Raw genomic sequence first — 23751 nt, 5'->3', positions numbered from 1 at the left:
TCTTACTAATACTATGAAACAAGCTGCTCCACATGTGTTGCACAACTACTTAATGTGGTGGGAAAACCTACATGTAAGATGCTGAGAGATTAAATGTGTCGTTTTATTCAGATCCCCAAATATAAAAAACACTCAAGAATTTTTATCCTTCCTTCTGTTTATTATTTCTTAATGAGTCTAAGTACTCTCTGCTTATGCATACCTATGTTTTTGCACCCTGATGGCACCCTCTTGTCTCCCTTGTCAGATCTCATCTGGTGGGATATCTTTTGGCTTTCTGTTGGCTAACTTTAGCTTCACAGCTTGCACAATCTCTCTCTAAGCCTTTTTGGGGGGTTGTGGTGTGCCAAAGTAGATTTACCTTCAATAACCATTTATTAAATCTCTATCCATTAGACTCTGAGGCTTCGTAAGAGCTGGCTGCATTAAGCCTGATTATGGGATGTTCGGCAGTGGAAAAGGGTCTATGTGTCAAGTGTGTCATCGAGTGATTTATATCCCTGGCAGGGATCTCTGTCTTGTCAGTCGGGAATAAGCCGCATAGAGGAGAGAGAAGCATTGAAACCTTTACTGAAGGTGAAGCAAAATAGTTTTAAAGTGTAAATCCAGGGCTTGGTGCCATCACCTGGTGCTGTAGTGGCTCTTGAGTGTTTCTGTCTGTCTCTAATGTCGACGTTGCTGGCGTCCCCTGACCTGTCGCCACTCTCCAAGGGTTCCTCTCTTGAGTTAAGTCTTCAGCATGGACACTGGCACCTTTAAAAGATCCTCCCTCAAACGCAGCACATCTGGCTCGCAGAAGGTAAGATGAAGTGTGCAGGCATCAATGTCACATTCAACAGCTATTAATTTTTATTACCTTTCAGACGTTTTTCCACTCTGGGATTTTAATTAGGATTAAAAAAATGTTTTAAAGGATTTTTTAAAATTGAATTGTAATCTATTATTAATGGAACTTTTATAAATGATGTTGTTCTCAAGAAAAGGAAGTTTATCTTAGCTTTTTAGCAAACTTTTTGCAAACACAAACTGTATGATTACTCAAGTCATCACTTTAAGGATATGCAACATGGTGCCAACACTGTCATCTAGCCTCAGCCCTTCTCGTCCAATCATTTTAGAGGTTTTCTCTTTAGCATAAAGTCTCTAAGAACTGCTGCTCATATACCAGCCTTTAAAAGTTGAGTGCTATTTAAAACTGCAGCCACATTCTCCAGTACAGTCTTCAATCCTAATGACCCAGCTTTGATAACCACTGACTTTTATATCTTTGTAAAGTCTTTTAAAAAAGTATTTAAAAGACCCTGAAAGCAAAAATATGTAATCATTCATACATTTCTCTTCCTAATATTTGAGCAACATATCCCAGAAGAAGAGCATGTGAACTGCAAATTAAGAGAGTTTGCACTATTTTTGTGTAGGCTCATGAGCACAGAATTTTTAAGGACAAATATAATTCAATTTAAATTTAAATGAAGGAGAAAGTCGGATTAAATAACTACATTGATTGTGGCATGGTTGTGCCAGACAGGCTGGTCTAGGTATTTCAGAAACTGCTGATTCACGGGGATTTTTCCCAAACAATCATCATTATGATTCACAGAGAATGATCCTAAAAAGAGAAATTATCCATCGAGCAGCTTTTCTCTGGGTAACAATGTGTTGTTGATGCCACACAAGACTATTGGTGAGTGCTCAGCTAAGGATAGAAAAAGAAGCTACAATTCTCACAATCTGACCACAGAAGATTGAAAAGATGTTGCCTAGTCCGATGAGTCTCGATTTCTGTTTTAACATTCAGATGGCAGGGTCAGAGTCTGATCTAAACAACATAAAAGCATGATGTTCAGGCTGCTGCGGCTGGTGGTGGTGGTGTAATGGTGTGGGGGATAATTTCTTGGTACACTTAGGGCTCCTTAGTAGCAAATGAGCATCACTTAAATACCAGACCCTACCTGAGTATCATTGCTGATCATATCATAAAGCTGAAATCATGGTGAACGCTGGCCTCTAGTCACCAGAGAGCACCTTAAACGTAAAGTGTGTTGAAAACCTCCAACAGAGAACACATTTAGATAGATGTGTTCACAAAATATTACCTGATAAATTAGATGAAATTAGCAAAGTATTCATCTCCATCTATGTCTAGTTAAATAAAAAACAGTAATCACTAGAAAATACTGAAAAGAAATATTCATGAATTCTCCGCAGGTTAACGGGGGTGACTAATTTTTGATGAGTTTGTACTCAGACACTAAACATTAGTAATAAAAACTGCAACAACCAGTAAAAATCTGAATCTGTATATCCTACCAGATTCACTCTGGGTTTGCACCTCATATGAGATTGTGATGTATGAGTCACCCAACCACCCTTCACAGTCAGTTGTTCGCCTCTGATGAAATTAAATGGCATTTATTTAAGCGCACACCAAAAGACTATTACAAAAGATATGGTCAAAGCAAAAAAGAAATTCTTTGAATACATCCCTCTCAAGGCAAAAACATGCAGAAACAACAGAAACAGCACTCACATAAAAACAAAGTTTTTAATTTATATGGCAGCTGATAAATTCAGAATAACTCTAAGATAAATTTTAATGACAAAATCATCCTATACAGGCTACAAAATAATGTGAATTTTAGTGACGGAAAGCATTTGATCTCCTTGGAGCACAAGATTTAGTACTTGGTGGAATAACCGTTGTTGGCAAGCACAGTCTCTGTAGATATATTCGACCACTCTTCTCTTCAGATCTTTTCCTCATGCTCGAGTATATGAGGTTGCAATAAATGCAATAAACTGCAATAAAGTTATCTTGTACTACTGATGGGAAAACACCACCAAAGTTTAATGCTTTCACTGCCACGTGTGACAGTAGGGATGATGCTCTTGGTGTCAAAGTCAGCATTTTTTCCCTTAAGACACTCTGAATGAAGTTGTTCCAAAAAGTTTTATTTCCTAACAAAGGTGGTGACTGTGGTCCCGTCTGCATTTTCCCATGCAGTGTTGGGAGTCATGCCTTGCCCTCCTTATGGTCATTAATTCTGCATGAGACAAGATCATGGGTGGAGCACCAGACTGAGAGTGACTGACTGTAATTTTGCGTGTCTTAAATGTGAGAATAATCACACCAACAGTTGTCAATGTGTCACCAAGATGCTTACTGGTGACTTCAATCTATACACCTAAAAACCACAAACCAGGCGAGAAATTTGGGTGTAGTGATGGATGCAGACCTAAACTTAGAAAAACACATTAAGACAATAACAAAGTCAGCTTACTATCACCTCAAGAATATATCAAGGATAAAAGATCTGATGTCTCAACAGGACCTGGAAAAACTAGTCCATGCATTCATCTTTAGTAGGCTTGATTACTGTAACAGCATCTTTACAGGTCTACCTAAAAAATCAGTCAGACAACTACAGCTCATTCAGAACTCTGCTGCTCGAGTCCTCACTAAGACCAAAAAAGTGGACCACATCAGTCCAGCTCTGAGGTCTTTACACTGGCTGCCTGTCTGTCAGAGGATAGACTTTAAAGTTCTGATGCTGGTCTATAAAGCTCTGAATGGTTTAGGACCAAAATACATCAGTGACCTCCTGACCCAGTATGAACCTTCCAGTCATCTGGATCTGGTCTTTTATCAGTTCCCAGAGTCAGAACCAGACACGGAGAAGCTGCATTCAGCTTTTATGCTCCTTATATCTGGAACAAACTCCCAGAAAGCCTCAGATCAGCTGAAACACTCAGTTTATTTAAATCCAGGCTGAAGACTCACCTATTCTCAGCTGCATTTGAATAAAGCACCAAATCCACACTTTTAAGCTTAAATTTCAAAACTTACATTTAACTACTGATTTTATCTATTGTTCTGATTTGATCTGTTTTGATTTTATATACTGTTTTGTTTGTTTGTTAATTAGTTTGTTTGTTTGCTTGTTTTAATCAATTTTAAATCATGCTTTTTATTTGTTTTTGTTTCTAATGTCTCTGTAAAGCACTTTGAATCGCCTTGTTGTTGAATTGTGCTATACAAATAAACTTGCCTTGCCTTGCCTTGCCTTGGTGATCCATTAGCCCATTGCAGCTTTTGTACTGGTCAACCCAGAGCTCTTTGGCCTTGGTGATGAGGTTAGGGACTGCTTAGGGGCCCAGGTATATTTATAATCCACACAATAGTGCAATCCACTGTGGATACTGGCTTGGTGACTGTTAATCCCTAAATTGTTGCCAATGAAAAACTTGGCATACTTGACCCAAATAAACAGAAATGCACATTTATTTCAAACGACAACAATTTTTTTCTCTTTTGTTTAGTTGAAAAGTTATCATTTACTCTTAACATACATCTACAACTGAAATTGCATTCAGCTCATTTCTTTGTAAGTAGTTCAAATCATGAATTCATCAGGGTGTCGAATCCCTGTAACATCTGTTGAGGCTGCTATGTATGTAGAGTAAGGCTTATAAATGAACCCTTGTAATCCTTAAAATTGTTGGGTAACCTGGTTATTTTTTAGTTGCGTGATTGATAATTATTACGTTACTTAAACTGTTGTAGCCATAATGAGTAAGTTCCTTCACTTTCACAACAGAAAGATTTCAGATGTCGCTAGTTTTTTAGGATGCCCTAACTTTATTGCGATTCCTTGATTTTGGTCTCTATTTCAGTCAGACTGCTTTAGGGAAAAAAGTGAAAAACAGCAGCCTTAAAACATGTCTTATGACTCCCTCAAATCTCGGGGATAATCAGTGACATGTTGGACTCGTGATGGCTAACTGGATTTTTCAACTCAGGAGGACAAAGAGTGCATTTACAAGCAGGGCTGACTGAAAACAGTTTGCTGCACAGTTAATGCAAATTTGCCCATCCAGATCCTGGAAGTGGAGTGTGCCACTTTGACGAAATATCTTTTCTCCTCGAGTAAAAACAAGTAAAAGGCAGCTTTATATTCAGCCCATGTGGTTTACCATGAGTCTGAAACGCTTTTTTTTAGACAGTTAACAGAGCCTACATGGGTTTTCTTCCTGTCACAATGCATCAAGCTCTAACTAGCATAGCTATTCAATACCAATGAGGAGCAATTAGTTGCTTTGATCTTCAACCCGGGTAACATCACATTCCTTATAGGAACCCAAAATCCTTTCTTTCACTTGTGCTCACAAAGCTTTTGTTGTATGAATGCCATTGTTACTGCAATACTGTGAATATCTGACACGTTGATTTTCAACTGATATAGCTACAGAATTTAACCAAACATGTGCTGCCAGTCAGGTATCCACATACAGATATAAAGTCATCATTATACCTTCTCTATATGAGCCTTTGGGACTGCGTAGTGTAATTAAAGCTTTACCGGAACAAATTAGCTGTGGTCAAGTTGTTGCTAAGCTGTGGGTCAGGAGACCAGGACCATGTGATTCCAGTATAAAAAGGAATGAATGTATGGTATACTGTGAATGTGACCTTTGTATACACATTGTTGCTCCGATGTCCAATGCATTGTATTAAAGTGCTAAGCATGGTCAAAGTTTGACAGGAAAACACTGCATCAGTACGGCTAATAATAAATATATTTTTTTAAATTTCCGTCTCATATAGCTGTCTTTTGTTTTAAGCACTAATTTTCCAAAGTCTGCATGTTGGAATGAATGTTGTTGATTGTTCTCAGGCTTGTCTTAAGTCCTGTTAATTTGCTTGGTGTGACACAATCAGATCCTGCATTATCTCATTCTTCAAGAGTTTTTTAAAATGTTTTTTTTGTTGTTGTTGTTTTTTTCTTTGTTAAGTGCTCAAAGGCAGCTCTTAACGAGCCAGCTGGTTGCTGACTGGATTTTGGTTTTAATTGCTGTGGTTAATGAGTTTAAGTAAGCTGAAATAACTGCGTCACACTGGCCAAACCCTTCTGGAAATGCGCTTTGTTTTGTCCGGCTATAATTAACATTGGCCCACGTGCGTTTTTTACTGGAGCACGAAGAAAAGTGGGAAACTGGAGGGGGATGCTAGGATTCTCTCTTTGTCTTTCTGTCATCTACCACCAGCCTCTGCTGTTTTTTTTTTACTGGAGCTAAAACTGCTCACTTCAACCATAAAAGGAGTGCTTATCAAATCATTCACATGAGAAAGGCTTTAAGCAGACGTCTGCTACTTAGTGCCAGTTCGCTCCATCTCTAGTTATTAGGAATGCATCTGCAATCCCTTTATAACTTGACGACTGTTTTTATTAAATACCCAAACAGGAGGATAAATATGATAACAAAAGGGCACTGGGAGTCTCTTTTTTTATGAAAAAAGGGTGTTTTCAAATGTAGATCAAATTAACATACCTGACATTAAACAGGAAGATTAAGGGAATACTGAATATCTGGACTGCTGCCTTTTCTTTCTCTCCACAAAAACATAGTGGGTGGAAATAAAGATTAACTGCAATTAGCACTGACTGACCCCCAACTGGAGACCAGTCATAACAAGGCGCCTTCCAAAAGAATGCCTGCATCCAATTCTCTCAATTATGCAAATTGGGTTGAAATCAAAGTACTTGGAGGGGGTGAAAATTTTCAAACGAGAAGTTGGGGACCCTCTGAACGAGGCTGCAGTACTTTTAGGTTAGTCGCTCTTCTCCATCGTCTCACACTGGCGAAGTTTTTCGAAACTGTGAAGCGAGCACAAAGAAAGGAGTTTTACACAAATTGGGAGATTAGGAGCCGGTTATCAAAGTAGATTTATTGTGCCTTGTTCAAGCGAATGATGAAAATACCCTCTGGGCATGGAGAACGGGTCATGGGACTCCCAAAAGGATTACCTTGAACTGGAGTCATGAGACTTGGGTGAACAAAGACCCTGCTCACATGCTCATCATATTAACTGGCCCTCATAAAGTGAAGAAGTTTCATGTCCTGTGGGATTCAATGAGGCCACTTCACTGGGAGTGCAGCACCAGGAGAAAGCTCTGGCTCCCCTGCACTCCCTAGCCTTAATTTCCAGCAGCACTAGGACCTCGAAGCTCCGTCAAGAGGATTGTACGTGAGTCGAAACCCTTTAAAAACTTTATTTAGTTGCATTATTAGGATTTTACCAAGCAGCGGCCGATGTTGTATTAATTGCAGACCGTGAAAAGTGAGTTCAGATGAGGTAAATGTGAGCAGGCAGCACTGAGGGACGTCTAGGTGCTTATTGATGCATGATGACACTGAGAAATAAAGATGGGAACATTTTTTACAAAAACCCATGCTAAATAAAAAGTAGTTGTTTTGAAGCTGCGCCAAAACATCATTCTTGAAAGAGCACTGTAGTAACAGCAGATAATATATGTAAGGCTGATATCTATGTATTTGTATAATTTTAAACAATTTATACCAAATGTATACAGTAGTAGTGTTGAACTGAAAAACAAGCGTTAAAAACCCCCACGAAGAATTACTGGTGGAAAACAGTCATAATAGAAAATGGCATACATGCAATAAAAACAGATTAAAAGTAATACATGCATCTATTTGCATTCGTGTATATTTTTGGTTTGGATCATATGACATCTGCACAGGCAAAAAAACAAAAATAAATAAATGCAAAGGTTTCCCTTTTTCTTAAAGCGGAGGCGAGTAGACACTCCGGGAAAGTCTGTGGTTTTGCGGTCCAGCTGCTCTCAAAGGGGGTCATTTGAGCAGAAAAACAGGGCGAGAACAGTAACTGTTCTGTGTTATGGCTACTTGTGATCATCACAAGACTTCAGTGAGGTTTATATAAGGTCTTTCATCCTTACTCATCTGACCTCAGGCTTACTGGTAAAGTTTAAACAGATTTTTAATTTGTTTTTACATAATAATGCTGTCAAGGGTTCAAATTCTGTTTTCAACCCCACTTCCTGGTGATTTCTTGGAAAGCTTTGCTTCCCCTGATTCGGTGTTAATTGGGCTTCCACCGTCAACAATAGCCCTCTGAGAACCTTCGCCTTGAACTCTGGTTATTTTTGATCGGCAACTGGAAAAAGATCAGAAAGCAATCAGAACAGGATTTGACAAAGTGTGGGGGAATAGTACTTTTGTGCTTTTCACTGGCTGCTTATGAAACTTGAACAAACAATGGAGGCAATTTTACCAGCATCAGCTGTGGCGCAATAACATGAGAAATGACAGAGCATGCATGATTTTAGTGCCACAGCTCCTTCACCATGCTCATGTCTTTGTGCATATCAAGTACAACTTCTGGATTCTTTGGAAAACGGCTTTTGCATAACACTTTTGTTATGTTTCTTTTTGTCTTCCCAGGCACAGAAAGTATGGATTGAGAGGACCTTTCTTAAAAGAGAATGTATACACATATTTCCCAGCAAAGACCCAACCAGGTAGTTACTTCAATTCTTGAAATTTACCCTGAAATTGTACTTTAAAAAAATTACAAGTCAGAAATATAAGTCCTCAGATTGCAAGTGCAGGTATGCTGTTATTATCCACATCATTATTCCAGAATTACAACAGGTTTTTTTCTAGCTTGAAGCAAATTCATGCAATGTTCATTTTTCTTAGAGTGTATTTTAGCATATTTTTATAAAATGTATTGTTGTTGTTGTTTTTTTAAAAAAAAAAAAGCTTTCCATATGCAAATTAATATCCATTAAATTATGTTAAAAAGTAAAAAAGCTGAAAACATTAAGAATTAGATCACATGCATCGGTGTACATTTTTCTTGTTAAATGGGCTGTGTGAGTTATGACAGTGGTGGTTATATAAATAATATCCTGTAAATAATATAATAGCATTTGAAGCTGGCATTCGGGTCTATATTAACTGACAAATATTTTTCTTATTAATTAATTAATTTCTGAAATCATGACACCCTTGACTTCAGCCTATCCCGCATTTATCAGGATTTAAACAATGCGTCTGTAAGTCACGGCGAAAACTCCAGGGCTGCTAGAGCAGCCAGGCAGTGAGCCCTTTGTCTGCCAGAAATGGGTAGAGCAATGAAAGTATGTGTGCAAGGTGTGTCTTACTGGCTTCTTCAAGTTGCAGTTCACACCCTCTGATCTGTCTAGATGTGCCTGTGGTCAGCTGACAACACAGCACGTGGCCATCCCTCCCGGTGCCAACTCCTTAGAGGAAACCCACCAGCTGGTTCAGATTGATACCCCAAAGGATAAATGGAGTGTGATCAAGCACACCAGGACGTACCCGACGGACGCCTTTGGCATCATTGAGTTCCAAGGAGGAGGATTCATCAACAAAGCCATGGTGAGTCTCAGTCAAAAAGGTTCTGCTTCAATCTTCGATCCTGTGGATACAAGCAGTGCCTTAAAAACAGAATGTAATCATTAAAGTAGAATCTTAAAGTGTGGGGACCTTTCCTTTGTAAAGGAATATTATTTACTCACATTTTTATACCGTTAGTTCTCTCACATCAGAGAAGTGAGTGGATACGATGCAGTGTCAAGGAGCTTTAGAGTTTTTAAACTGTACTTAACGCACACGACGTAGCTAGAAAAAAGTGATAATTAACCTCCCAACTTTGTTTTTTCTAGTATATCCGGGTTTCATACGACACCAAGCCTGACAACCTACTGCATTTGATGGTAAAGGACTGGCAGTTGGAGCTGCCCACCTTGCTCATCTCTGTACACGGGGGTCTCCAGAACTTTGACCTCCAGCCCAAACTCAAACAAGTGTTTGGCAAAGGCCTGATTAAAGCGGCCGTCACAACTGGAGCCTGGATCTTCACGGGTGGAGTTAACACAGGTAGGACGCTGATGGTTTAGTATAATGCTTTTAATGTTCACTTAATAACAATCAGCTTGTGACATTAGAAGATTACCTTTGCTCCAAATTGTTATTACGTAACACTACTCTGCAATTTCCTGGGGGAGATTTGACTAATCCATTGTCACAGGTTTAGGCACTATAATTAGAGCTTTAGTGGAAAAATTAATTGCAAATGATGGATATTGCGTGAGGTTACTGCAATACTACCACATTATGCTCCATAATTCAGCCCCATCACAAAAGAGCTTTATTTGTATTGCTCTATTTTGCCAATTTTAACTTAGGGGTCATCCGCCATGTTGGAGATGCCTTAAAGGACCATTCCTCTAAGTCACGTGGAAAGGTGTGTGCTATAGGGATTGCTCCATGGGGGATCCTTGAAAACAAAGAAGACCTCATTGGAAAAGATGTAAGGACATTTGCACCAGCATGTGGTCTCCTTAAAAAGAAGACCTTTCAAAGTAATGTCTCTTCTTGTAACTTTTTCCAGGTAACAAGACCCTATCAGACGATGGCAAACCCACTGAGCAAGCTGGCTGTGCTCAACAACAGCCATTCCCACTTCATCCTCACAGACAACGGAACCTGCGGGAAGTACGGCTCTGAGGTCAAACTCCGTAGACTGCTGGAGAAGCACATCTCTCTGCAGAAGATCAATACTCGTAAGTTGTTTAGTGTGCTGAATTTTTAAATAATCTGCCCACTGTGATGTGCATATGTGAGCTAAAATCTTGTTGGACACATGGATGGAGAGCTCCTCTGTGACATGTGGGCTTCCCTTTGTCATCCTATGCCTGGAACTTGGATAAGGCAGGGACAGCAAAGGGATGCTCAGCTGTCACCATTGACGTCACTTCCTCCTTCCTCTGGTTTGTCTGTTCACACATGGCATCGTAGCACAACATAAGCTTCATCATTTCACTCTCAGACTGTTTTACAGAGAAAAGAAAGGATGGAACAAATGATTATTTCTCTCTATTCATTCCAGGTTTGGGTCAGGGGGTTCCTCTGGTGTGTTTAATAGTAGAGGGAGGTCCCAACGTTATCTCCATTGCCCTGGAGAGTCTGAGAGATGAGCCCCCCATCCCTGTGGTGGTGTGCGATGGCAGCGGCCGTGCTTCTGACATCATTTCCTTTGCGCACAAGTTCTCAGAGGATGGAGGGTGAGGTTTCAGTTGATTTGCCTTTTACACTGATATCAATCCTTTAAAAAAACCAAAAACAAAAATGTGCTTTTTTTATCCTGTCATGCAGCCTGGTTAATGACGATGTCAGAGACCAGCTTTTAGTGACTATTCAGAAGACATTCAATTATAGCAAAAGCCAGTCGCAGCAGATCCTGCTCATGGTAATGGAGTGCATGAAAAAAAGGGAATTGGTAAGTAGAGGAACAAAGTGAGTGAAACCATTGTAGGAGTGAAGCCATGTATTTTTAAAGCAACATGTCTGTGTCAATCAATAAATATTTTTGAGTTGTGAAGCATCTGGTCTCCATCGTCATTCATCGCCACTCCACTCATTTGTTTATGTCCATTAACATACTGAATAAACATAATCCCCGCTACCTGCATGTCATTTCACCTTCTTTTGTGGTCATGTGCGTTATATCGTAATCCGGGACTTTTACAGCTTTACTGTAGGATATTATTAACTGTTAAGGACGCATGCAAGTGCGTAGCTGTCAAATGGTGGTATGTACTCCAACTCAGTTCAGCACACACCTGGTAAAGGTTTTCAGCAAAAAAAAAAGAAAAAAAAAACCAGAGCTGAGAGTAATTCTTCAAGATGAATGCCTAAGTAGCAGCAGCATTTGTGCATCTCTTGCAGATTCCCGAAGGCATAATTGATGTGATAAACAGTTTGTAACGCTATATAATCTCTATAATCTATACATTTGAGAGGAAAAGATCAACACACACTATCAACTGCTTAGCTCGTACTTCATCTACTCACAGGAAGCATACAGCACACAGATGGAGGAGAGGATCCAGCTCCCTAATCCTCAGCCAGGTTGCTCTATCCACTCCGCAGGCTTTCAGTCCCCAGAGTGCTATCAGTTTACCACTTCACTCTGAAACTCTCAATCCCAGACGTATTAGACTGCCTAATGCTCCAAAACACTCACATAAGCAACTTAAAATGCTTTTTGAAAGATCATACTGAATTGTACTGTTTTTTATTAAACACTATTTAGTTTTCCTTGATTCTCTATCGAGACAAAGCGGCAGAACAACCAAGTCGTCTGAGCTCTTTATGTATAAATCTTAAACTAAAGGGCGGTAACTAACCTACAGGTGAATCAGTGTCACTGTCTAGTCCACACATAATCCTTTCATCCTAAGTGCATCCAATGTGAACATCTGGCCTGGGCAGATAAAAACACTGATTTAGAGGGCTACATTTTGCTGTGATGTAACACCAGGATGCAACATTTAACCGAATTATAAAATTAATATCATAAAAGTGTCCGCACGCACACAAACAAGGCAGCCTGCAGCTTCCTGAAAGAGAAACAAAAGTGTTCAGTGTTCATACTGATGCAGACTGCTCATTATTAACGCATCCTGAGGCCGGTGCTGGAAAAACTCTGGCACCGTGCCACATATTCGTGCCAATCTAATCCCATTCACCATGGCTGCGCATGTGACAGACCCGTCAGCGTAATTTCATTTGATATCAAGTCTGTAACAAGGCAAGCGCTATCGCCGTGTCTGACGATTAAATTGGCTGTTTGCGCTCGAAAGGTCAGCCACAGGGTGCTGGAGAAAGAAGCCCTGCTGAAAATCAGTGGCAAAAATTCATTCTTTCATCAATCATTTCATCTGTGTAGTTTGTTATCAGTTATCAATTATTACAGTGTAACATTCCCTCGCTTCCTTTTTTATTCTCACATATAGATTACAGTTTTTCGAATGGGGTCTGAGGGACAACAGGATATAGAAATGGCCATCCTTACTGCTTTGTTAAAAGGTATCATCAGACACCAACACCAGTGGTTATCCCACTCGAAGCTTGCCTCCTTGTATATTTCCAATAGATTCTCTTACGACGTGCCACACATGCCGGCTCTCGTCACGTCTCCGTCTTTTTTCTTGCATCAGGAACGAACGCATCAGCAGCAGACCAGCTCAGTTTGGCTCTGGCCTGGAACAGAGTGGATATCGCACGAAATCACATCTTTGTTTACGGACACAATTTGCCAGTGAGTGTTCCTCACTTTTGAACAGTGTAAATTATTCATTTCACATCAGTGCTTTGTGACTACATGGATTCAAGACTGAAGGAAATAATTTGTTTTTGAAAATCCAATAAAAAAAAGAAAGAAAAAAGTGTGAAACAGAGTTGATGAAAGTTTAGAATGACGCATTTGCAAATGCTTCAAATTCATCTGCTGAAAGAAGCAGCCTACACAAGTGTGATGTGAAACCCCAAAGCAATCAGCAGGTATCCACGGAGAGTGAATTTATGAGATGAAGAAATTGTGAAAAGAATTGACTGAAGACCAAAGGAGAGTTTTCAGCTTGGTGATATCAGTTCTTGCTGGAAAAAAACACACCTCACATGCAAATACATATATAAGCAAACATAAATTGTGTCATATCACTCAAACACAAAAACTGGCAACTGATATGATCAAGTTAGAGGCATAGTAGAAATTGATGTTTGATATTTTTTTCTATTATTACTCGGTCAGCCTGCTGGTGCTATTGCCAACACTACAACCACTGCAGCCCCGTCTCAGGAGAAACAGAGGAGCCCTGCGAGCGCTCCTCGCAGCAAGACTCGGGCCAAGAAGGGGAAAGGGAAGGGAAAGGCAAAACCTGAACCACCAGAGGAAACAGATCCAAGGAAGTTGGAGTTGATTCGCTGGGTAGGAATAATGAAGTTTATGCAAATGTTACATGTGGAAATATGAGACAACAGAGTGAACATAGAGAAAATAATTATATTATATATCTATTCTATCAGGTGAACTCACTGGAGCAGGCTATGATGGATGCTCTGGTGCTGGACAGAGTGGACTTTGTCAAACTGCTCCTCGAGAATGGAGTCAACATTCACCACTTCCTCACCATTCCCAGGCTGGAAGAGTTATACAACACGGTGAGAGTTCTACAATGCTGAGCAACACCAGCAAAAGGGGGAAAAAAAATTAATTCACAGAGTTTTGATGGATAAAAATATACAGACCCTACTTCTCCTTCTTGTTCTCACATCTTTCAGAAACTTGGCCCGGCAAATACCCTGCACGCTGTGGTTAGGGATGTCAAAAAGGTAAGACAGTCTTTGCTTATAACAATAAACATTCAGCAGAATCATTTCAGTTTATTTCAGGTTCAATATTATTTTAAAGCAGTTAAGGTCGTGCTTTCTTATATATGACTTCTGCAGGGAAACCTTCCTCCAGATTATCAAATTACTTTGATTGATATTGGTCTTGTGCTGGAATACCTCATGGGCGGAGCTTACAGAAGCAATTACACCAGGAAAGCTTTCCGTAACCTCTACAATAATCTATATGGACTAAAAAGGGTACGCATGGATGGAAGGAAATAAATGACAGTGGTTTGTCATCATATTAAGTAACATTTTATATTAATTGCAACGCTTTGTTCTCTTCTTGCAGCCCAAAGCTCTGAAGCTTCTAGGAATGGAGGTAGGGTTTTCTTTCGCAACAACTAAAATAGTTTAACTAATCAAACCCACACAGAAGCACAATCTATCTAGCTGTTGTTGTTTTGTTTTTGTTAGGATGATGAACCTAGGTCAAAAGGCAAGAAAAAGGCCAAAAAGAAGAAAGAGGAGGAGGTGGAAATTGATGTGGATGACCCTGAAGTCTGTCGATTCAAGTATCCCTTCCACGAGCTGATGCTGTGGGGGGTGCTGATGAAGCGCCAGAAGATGGCACTATTTCTCTGGCAGCGTGGCGAAGAGGCTATGGCAAAGGCTTTAGTGGCTTGTAAACTGTATAAGGCCATGGCTCATGAGTGCTCTGAGAGTGAACTGGTGGATGATATCTCCCAAGATCTGGAAAACAACTCCAAGTGAGTGATGCAGAATGCTTTTTATACTTTCTGTAACGATGTATGTCTTTTTCTACTTGCTTTAAACTACTTTGATAAGTGCTATATAGAAATAATTGTTGTTGTGTCCCTCTCACAGAGAATTTGGACAACTGGCCTACGAAGTATTGGACCAGTCCTACAAGCACGATGAACAGGTGGCCATGAAACTCCTAACATATGAGCTGGTTAACTGGAGTAACTCCACCTGTCTGAAGCTGGCTGTGGCTGCTAAGCAACGTGACTTCATCGCTCACACCTGCAGCCAGATGTTGCTCACTGATATGTGGATGGGCTGCTTGAGGATTGGAAAAAGCCCGGGCCTGAAGGTTAACTTAAAAAAATTCTAAAACAATAATATTTACAAGAAGAATGTTATTAGCGGAAATACTTGAAAAATGATTATCTCACTCAGGTTATTCTGGGAATCATCTTCCCTCCTCTGATTCTGCTGTTGGACTTCCGCCTTGGAGACGATGCCTCTTATCAGGCACCTGCACGCAAAGAAGAGGGAAAGGACAAAGATGATGACACAAAATCCAGCAAGGTCCTTGTTCATACTTTTTTTTTATTAGACATATGCCTAATTTAAGGGTGAATGATTGTAAGCTTGCTGTTTGCTGTGATGCTGCAGGATGCCAACACTGATGCAACTTCCCGAAAAGGAGACGAAGAAGTGGATAGCACCAAAATCCATAAAATCCCAGTTGGCAAAAGATTCTTTGAGTTTTATAATGCACCTTTCACCAAATTCTGGTTTAACACAGTAAGTTCCCTTCTGATGCGTGAAGCATGCATTTCAAAAATGACCGCCAACAACAACAAACAGCTTTATGACCTTATTGTTTTGACAGATCTCCTATCTGGGCTATCTGATGCTGTACAACTACATTATCCTGGTGAAAATGGAGCGATGGCCATCTATACAAGAGTGGATGGTCATAGCATACATCCTCACACTTGGCACTGAAAAAGTCCGACAGGTATGAGCCTTTACAGAGTCGGAATATCTTAAATTCCAAGCGGTTTTATGGGCTTGTAATGAATACTGTGTGATCTCCTAATCCTGGTGTCTAGATTCTGATGTCAGAACCAGGGAAGCTGAAACAAAAGATAAGTGTGTGGATGGAGGAGTACTGGAACATCACAGACCTGGTTGCCATATCCACGTTCCTTCTGGGGCTAATGCTACGGCTACAGCCTGAACCGTACATGGGCTATGGCAGGGTTATCTACTGTATAGACATCATCTTCTGGTACATTCGTGTATTGGACATCTTTGGAGTCAACAAATACCTGGGACCTTATGTGATGATGATAGGGAAAATGGTAATAGTTCAACGAATCACAGATGGCATGCACACACACAAAAAGAAAGAGAACACACTGAGCTTGCATGTTCTCTTTGTTTGATTCCTTTCAGATGATTGATATGATGTACTTTGTGGTGATCATGCTGGTGGTGCTTATGAGCTTCGGAGTGGCTCGACAAGCCATACTTCATCCAGATGAGGAGCCAACATGGCGCCTGGCCAGAAACATTTTCTACATGCCTTATTGGATGATCTATGGGGAGGTTTTTGCAGACTCGATAGACCGTAAGACTAGAATTCATAGTAAGATTCTGTTTCCTGATTCTGGGCAGATGATCAGTACTGCATTATTTCTCTGTTTTAAAATCTGTCTTAGCAATGTCACACACTTTGACATACTCTGTCTCCCTCTGCTGGCACATTTGGAATAGCACTTACTACAATACATACATTCAGTACAACACAATGTTTCACTGCTTAAGAGCAGAATAGATGCCTGTATGTCATCTCCTCTGTCATGATCATCTGCCTCCAAGTTTTTCTTCTCCTGTTAATGTTTCTTCTGTCAAGGTGAAGGCAACAAGCAACTATTTAAAAAGCCTCAATTAGAAATGATATTGAAGATGGTATTGAACCTTTTCTGGAAGGTGCTGTTAAACATGTGGTCTAATTGATACTGAAATTCGGATGTTTGTCTTCATTCATTTTTAATTTTATGAACAAGGTTGTATAAAAAAATGTAAAAATGTAAAATATGTCAAGGATATAAAGTATGCAACTAGGTATGTTTGAGTACTTTTAAAAGTGCAATGAACAATTTGATAAGACCAGTCCACCCTTTAAAGCAAAACAGCTTGACCTTGACAGAAATATGACATAAAAGTCTTATGTCTATTGATTTTAACGCTTTCTCCATTTCCCTGCGGAACTGTGGTTTTCGGGGATTTTTCCAAGTCTATGCAATGGAAATCAACCGTAAGTCATCATGAATGGTATTCTAATTATTTACATTAAAGTCTATATAAATGTATAACTTTAATCTCCCATTCTTGCAGCTCCATGTGGTGAACATTTATATGATGAGGATGGGAAGAAACTCCCCCCATGTATCCCCGGTGCCTGGCTCACACCTGCCATTATGGCCTGTTACCTTCTCGTAGCAAACATTCTTCTGGTCAACTTGCTCATTGCGGTCTTCAAGTAACTATACTTCCAATGTCTACTTGTTCTATTGTTTCTAAGAAAATATCTCCTCTTACAGTTTTTACTCACTGGTCTGCATGTCCTGTCCCACAGCAACACCTTCTTTGAAGTCAAGTCAATTTCCAACCAAGTGTGGAAGTTCCAGAGATATCAGCTGATCATGACTTTCCATGACCGTCCCATTTTACCGCCACCTCTCATCATCCTCAGCCACCTCTATATCCTCTTCAACAGAATGTTCAAGCGATGTGCCAGGAAGAAACAGGAGGGAGAGCTAGATGAGAAAGACCGTGGCCTCAGTTAGTCTCCTTTTTTAAACCAAAACAATTTTATCATTATACTTAATACTTAAGTGCAATTAACTCTTTACCCCTTGAAAGCCTCCTAGGAGTATCCTTTGAAACTGCCTTCTAAATTGAGCCGTTTCTATCAAATTTCAGGCGTGCTTGTAGAACAAAATGTATGTGTGTGTGCATCAGAAGTTAGTGGGGATGGTCTCTGTCTATGCAAATACCTATAAAAAACAGAAACTATTCTAATGGTCGACAAACCACATCTTTATTGATATACACTGTGGTGTTAAAATTCATCACTAAGGATACAGGTGAGGTTTTCAAATGCCATCTTTATGAGGGTAAAGAGTTTATGCAGTTTTTCAGTGGTTAATAATACACACTAAGCGTGTAAACCACATCAAAATATTAATTTCATGATTCTGTAGCCTATAAACATGAAGAAACTGCTGGAACTGATTTTTTTAACAAAAATTGCTGTCATGTGTTTTCTTCAGAGCTCAGGCTGAATCCAGAGGAGCTAAAATTCCTGTACGAGTTTGAAGAACAGTGTGTCGAGGAATATTTCAGAGAGAAAGAGGACGAGCAACAGTCTTCCAGTGACGAACGCATCAAGGTTACTTCAGAGAGGTACAAACTTTTAAAAGTAGTTCAAATATTTCAAATTGGTTCCTGTTTCCATAAAAACTATTTTTCTCTCAACTCTTCTTGGCAGAGTTGAGAATATGTCAATGCGTCTGGAAGAGGTAAATGAGAGGGAGAACACGATGAAGGCCTCCCTGCAGACGGTGGATCTGCGTCTGGCCCAGCTGGAGGAGCTCCATGGACGTATGGCAACCGCCCTTGAAAAGCTTGCAGGTGTGGACAGGTTAGAGCTGACTCGAACCTATTCGCGAAACTCATCGGTGTGCGACCCTTCCAATCTCCTTCGCCAAGGCAGTATTAACAGTGCTGACGGTTACAGTCTTTACCGCTTCCACATGGATATGGAAGAGTTTGCATCCAGGCAGAAGGACACAGAAGACACAACAAAAACCGGCCTAGAAAGACAGCGGAGTCTGCGGCAAGCCTCAAGTATGTGCACTCTCAACACCAAGGAAGGTGGTCAGAGCTCAGAGTCCGGAGGTTTCGAGAGACCTCCGCCAAGCTCAGTTGTAGATATTCTCATATCTCCGTGTGAACAAAGGCCCTCTTCTGCAACATCAAGTCAAGAAACAATAACAAACATAAAACAAGGCAGCACGATGTTTCTAGACAGACTACCAGACAAAAACAGACTGAGGCCTTTGTCCCCTCCAAAAAGGACAAAATCGTTGAAACACTATCCAATTGAAGACCAATTCATTTCTCCTTTGACAAAGAGGAGGTCTATGAGCACCATCATTATGAACCCCCCTGATGAACCACAGAAAGCTCCTGAGCCCATAGACAAAGTCCAGAGTCTGCTAGGAAACTCCTCTTCGCCAAAGAGGACTAAATCTCTGAGGTACATCCCTACTGAAAACCAAAGCCAGACTTCTCCCATCACTGAGAAGAGGGCTATGAGCAGCATCCTCTACACTCCAGCTGAGGCTGGTGATGATATGATGCAAACTGCAGAGTACAGGTCACTGGTAGAGCACATTAATAAAACTCCAAATCAGTGGCCATCAAATTTAGCGTATCAGGTGCATCCTACCACTTTGGGTCAAATGCCTAAAGTATCAACAGTCAGAACACTCACCCAGCAATATCAAACTCAGACTGAGGCAATTCCTACAGAAAGTACGAGGACTCTTCCAGGAACAGAAACTCCAGAGGATCCAAAAACGATCAAGAGAAACCTCTCGAACACCACAGAGTATCTGACAGCTGCTGATGAAAAATATTTACCCTCTCACAGATCACAGACTTGGAACGCAAGCGACAGGAGAGCCAAGTCCATGATGGTTAGCAAGCAGCTAGCTGCATCTAGCAGCGAGAGAGTCCTTAACGAAAGCAGAAAGGTGTCAACTTTTGGACAGGCAGATGAGGAAACAAAATCAGATGTAGGGAAGAAGGAAGACGATGTCCAGGAGTAAAAATGAGAGCCTTAAAAAGAGAAAATAAACCAGCATGAAGTGGAAAAAATAGCAAGAAGATAAACAGAAAGCCATGATTAAAGTAGTGGACATGTAGCCTGCCATCAGAAATCATTACTAAGTGAGTTTCTGATACAAAGATACAAACAAAATGACAATAACGGGGGAAAAAAAGCTTTACCAGAGTTTCTTTCTTTTTTTAAAACATTTTCAACCATGCAATGTAGTTGTGTATAAAAAAAAAAATCAACATTCCCATAAAGATCTACTTTCTTTTCCATTTTTACTCTTCACTGATGTAACATACAGTAGTTTACAAGGACTATCATTCACATTACAGCTTTCTCCAGTCGTTGTGTTTTCATATTGGACGCGTGAAGGGAAAGTGCTCTGTGTCTACAATCTCAAGAGGAAATAAAAGCAAGAACACAACTGCTACTTGTGATTACACACAAAATATGTGAACAGCAAAAACTTTCACTTCCTATATATGCTCAACATTTTTCAAATACTGTCTGTAAACATTTTCTATTTCAGATACTGTGTGCTTAATAGTCTGAGGTCTCCCTACAGCTTTCATGCAAATACTGACAACTGTGTAACAATATGTATTAAGTACAAGCTTCCAAGAAACAAACTCTTTCACAGCTTTGTTTTGACACAGAACCCTGTACAAATAAAGGTTCTATTAAAAATAAGTAAAAAAACAGTAGGTTGTTTTTTCTTTTGTTGTTGCTATTTTTTCTTTACATATTTTTGTCTTTCTATTGCAATACTGTGACTTTAAATAGGCACACATGTGCAATTAGAAATGATGGCATTAACACTGGATACCACAATCTTAACATATATGAATTCACACAATTACAACCAATTCTGAAACTCCGTATGATTATCTTACAGCATCGTCATAGTAAATGTAACAATAGGTAGGGCGTATAAAATGATGCTACGTTGTATGAAATACTTCATTTACCATTTATGAGACCAATATTTGTAACAGATATTTTTTAAGACATCCTACAGACATGTCCACAGTCAGCAGGCACTGCAGGGTGAGCTACAAACCACTGCTGATATTCATGCATCAGTCTTTTTGCATGAACACATATAAAGCCTCGTTCGTCATTGATCCTCGTCTGGTCAGCAGATCAGGGTAGCATCTCAGCCTCCCCTGAACCTGTAAGTCCAGCTGGCAATAAGGCCCCATGATTATATGACCACGGCCGCCTCCGCAGCGAGGAAGGCCAAAAGGCGGAAACCCTCCAAAACACCAATGTCACGCCACATACGTGAGCAGCTTAGAGGAGCGAGCACTTGAAGAATTTAATTCTCTTCGACTTTTTCTCTGTGATCTTGACCGGTTTGCCTGATCCTCCAGCACTGTTGTCAGTCTACAAGAAAAGAGTTGACGGTGAAGAAATGTAAATACAGACTGTGACACAAAGTACGGGATAGCGACTAATTAATGAAACTTTCTTCAACTTACCGACTTTGAGCTCAGATTATGCAGTATGTCTCTTCCCATGGTATAAAAAGCCTTGTGTGACATAAAAGACAAAATAAATATTACACATCCATATACTGTGTGTAAGTCATGCTTTATGGTAAAGGGTAAAACATCCAGCTTACCTCTTCAACATTCAAGCCAGACTTTGCACTGGTTTCCAAGAATTTAACTCCATAATCAATAGCCAGCTAGGTGAAATAAAAACATAGATTTATATTTATGCCAAACGCTGAAAATTGCAATAACTTCAACTGAATTAGCTTGATGCTTGCTTTTTGGTAACGACTAGCTTCAGACTCACTTTTTCACCTCTGTCTTTAGACACCTGTCTCCTGTCAGTCATGTCGCATTTGTTGCCCAGGATCATCTTCTCCACATCAGACGAGGCATGCTGGCAGAATTAAATAAGACTCATTATTTATGGTTATTTAAAGTATGATACTATGAGTATTAAAAACAACTATAATTTACTTATAATTAACAATCACAGAATTTAAATTGCAAAAAAATACTAATAATATAACTAAATTTGGAACTCACTTCTTCAATATTTCTAATCCAGTTTTTTATGTTCTCAAAGGACTTCTCATTGCAGATGTCATAGACCAGCATGATACCCTGGGAAGGAAAATAATAATAATAACAATTTATGAACCCCGACGTGCAAGGGTAAGTTAGATATATAGCAACATGGTGAGAAATAAAAAGCTAACCATTGCTCCTCTATAGTATGCTGTAGTGATGGTGCGAAACCTCTCCTGGCCCGCAGTATCCCTAATTACACATCAAATCAACAACACAGGCAGCAGGTTAAAGTGCAGGTCAGTCAGACTTTCCAATAAAAAAAAGGGAAAAAGCTCAGTCAAATTACACATACCATATCTGAAGTTTGACTCTCTTTCCATCCAGCTCTATTGTCCTGATTTTGAAGTCTATTCCTGTATTAAAGCAAGTAAGAGCCACGTAAGCTTAATCGGTTACCTTACACTATCCAGTTTGTCACATGCCTCACATACACAGGAAACCAGGCATTTCTGCAATTAATGGTAAAATGTGATCTCGTGTCACGTTTTAGAGGAACATATTTTGAGGAATAAGCAGAAATAGCTGCAGTGTAAATTTGCAGCGCCGATCAGGTTTATAACATAATTATCACAATACTGTTTTCAGCATAAAGGCTACAGTGTAACAGAAGTCAAAAGTCTTGACTGTGGCTTTGATTTCATTCTGTATTTAACCCTGCTAGGGCATCCGAGTCTTCAAGGACAGAATAGCATTATCCATTAGTCTCACACTCCTATTGTCTGGTTCATATGCAGTTATTTCCCTTTTAGGTCGTTTGTCCTTCTCCTTACTTTCATGAAAAAATTCACTAGCTTCTATTACTGACAGATCAATGCAGTAAAACGCAAGACTATGTGGATGCCGGCATTCGTTTTATTAGATTTATCCTTGGGGGGCGTCAGCAGAATACTCACCTATTGTAGATATGAAGGTGGTATTGAAGGAGTCCTCGCTGAATCTGAACAGCAGACATGTCTTGCCGACTCCGCTGTCTCCGATAAGCAAGAGTTTAAAGAGATAATCGTACGTTTTCGCCATTGAAATAAACTTCAGACTTCTGCGTTTCGATATTATAAGGCCGCAATGAAGCTGGGATCCCCCGTCTGGAAACCCCTCAGCTGTCTGTTGCAGACCCGGGCAGACTAGCGACAGCCCGGTGCCGAGAAATGTGACGTCAGTTCCCGCTTGGCATTGTGGGGCTTTGTAGTTTAAAGGGACAATTAGATTTTAACCATCACTTCTGGACACAGACTTCCAGTTTTGGAAATGCTCCTAATGCCCCTGGTACTTTTGATTTCTTGTGCGCCTTCTTCCTGATATTGCTGTCCGCTGGGTTTACATATCCCAACTGAGGTGAACTGATGGCCTCTACATGCATGATTCCCACCATGAAGCACAGAGGAAGAGGTGCGATGGTGTGGGGGTGCTACTGTTGGGTATTTATATAAAACTGAAGGCACACTGAACTGACATGGTTACCGCAGCATCCTGCAGTGACATGCTATCCCATCCAGATTGCATTTAGTTGGACCATCATTTATTTTTCAACAGGACAATGACCCCAAACACACCCCCAGGCTGTCTAAGGGCTATTTGACCAAGAAGGAGAGTGATGGAGTGCTGGGCCACATGGCCTGGCCTCCACAGTCACCTGACCTAAACCCAACTGAGATGGTTTGGGATGAGAGAAGGCAAAAGGGCCAACAAGTGCTCAACATCTCGTTGGACAACCATTTCAGGTGACTACCTCATGAAGCTCAGAGAATGCAAATAGTATGCAAAGCAGTAATCAAAGCAACCGGTGGCTATTTTGAACAATCTAAAATATAAAAATATGAATTATTTAACACTTTTTGTTCAATACATAATTGTTCAATACATTCATAGTTTTGATGCCTTCAGTGAGAATCTACAATCTTCATAAATAGTCATGAAAATAAAGAAAAAAATAAATAACTGGGAAGGTGTGCCCAAACCTTTGACTAGTGT

At 40.1% G+C, this 23751-nt stretch overlaps 2 protein-coding genes across 3 annotated transcripts; one reads left to right on the top strand and one right to left on the bottom strand.

The window, feature by feature from the left end:
• Positions 1-231: 231 nt before the first annotated feature.
• On the top strand, positions 232-20397 carry trpm1b (transient receptor potential cation channel, subfamily M, member 1b). Of its 2 annotated transcripts, none has more exons than XM_082542523.1 (27): positions 232-799; positions 8269-8345; positions 9036-9231; positions 9519-9732; positions 10041-10165; positions 10247-10418; positions 10745-10919; positions 11011-11134; positions 12654-12726; positions 12858-12958; positions 13451-13627; positions 13726-13860; positions 13981-14031; positions 14149-14289; positions 14384-14413; positions 14509-14801; positions 14920-15148; positions 15235-15366; positions 15454-15585; positions 15674-15802; positions 15897-16148; positions 16243-16435; positions 17087-17107; positions 17188-17332; positions 17429-17634; positions 18126-18258; positions 18344-20397. In XM_082542523.1, the coding sequence occupies exons 1-27, from the start codon at positions 740-742 to the stop codon at positions 19686-19688; spliced, it is 5061 nt and encodes a 1686-aa protein (XP_082398649.1). In that variant the 5' UTR covers positions 232-739; the 3' UTR covers positions 19689-20397. The 2 variants fall into 2 exon arrangements, with proteins under 2 accessions (XP_082398649.1, XP_082398650.1); XM_082542524.1 differs by having other exon boundaries at positions 233-799; positions 16243-16417.
• LOC309711954 (ras-related protein Rab-8B) lies at positions 19953-22983 on the bottom strand. The gene is made up of 8 exons (XM_082542531.1): positions 22677-22983; positions 22076-22136; positions 21912-21972; positions 21739-21816; positions 21500-21589; positions 21321-21386; positions 21178-21228; positions 19953-21082 (listed from the first exon to the last, which is right to left on the bottom strand). Exons 1-8 carry the CDS (start codon positions 22798-22800, stop codon positions 20990-20992), a joined length of 624 nt encoding a protein of 207 aa, XP_082398657.1. The 5' UTR covers positions 22801-22983; the 3' UTR covers positions 19953-20989.
• Positions 22984-23751: the final 768 nt, after the last annotated feature.

This window comes from Aulonocara stuartgranti (genome assembly GCF_965226115.1).
Source record: "Aulonocara stuartgranti genome assembly, chromosome: 7".
Lineage (NCBI taxonomy): Eukaryota > Metazoa > Chordata > Actinopteri > Cichliformes > Cichlidae > Aulonocara > Aulonocara stuartgranti.
This window is presented reverse-complemented; position numbering and strand designations above follow the sequence as displayed.

Excerpts from the sequence above, each read along its gene's own strand:
- trpm1b (XM_082542523.1), top strand. The coding sequence starts at position 740 with ATGGACACTGGCACCTTTAAAAGATCCTCCCTCAAACGCAGCACATCT. Across the intron at positions 17,635-18,125 it reads TGAGAAAGACCGTGGCCTCA|AGCTCAGGCTGAATCCAGAG; the intron begins GTTAGTCTCCTT and ends TGTTTTCTTCAG. Across the intron at positions 18,259-18,343 it reads ATCAAGGTTACTTCAGAGAG|AGTTGAGAATATGTCAATGC; the intron begins GTACAAACTTTT and ends TCTTCTTGGCAG.
- LOC309711954 (XM_082542531.1), bottom strand. The coding sequence starts at position 22,800 with ATGGCGAAAACGTACGATTATCTCTTTAAACTCTTGCTTATCGGAGAC. Across the intron at positions 21,590-21,738 it reads GGATTAGAAATATTGAAGAA|CATGCCTCGTCTGATGTGGA; the intron begins GTGAGTTCCAAA and ends TAATTCTGCCAG. Across the intron at positions 21,229-21,320 it reads CTGGCTTGAATGTTGAAGAG|GCTTTTTATACCATGGGAAG; the intron begins GTAAGCTGGATG and ends ATGTCACACAAG.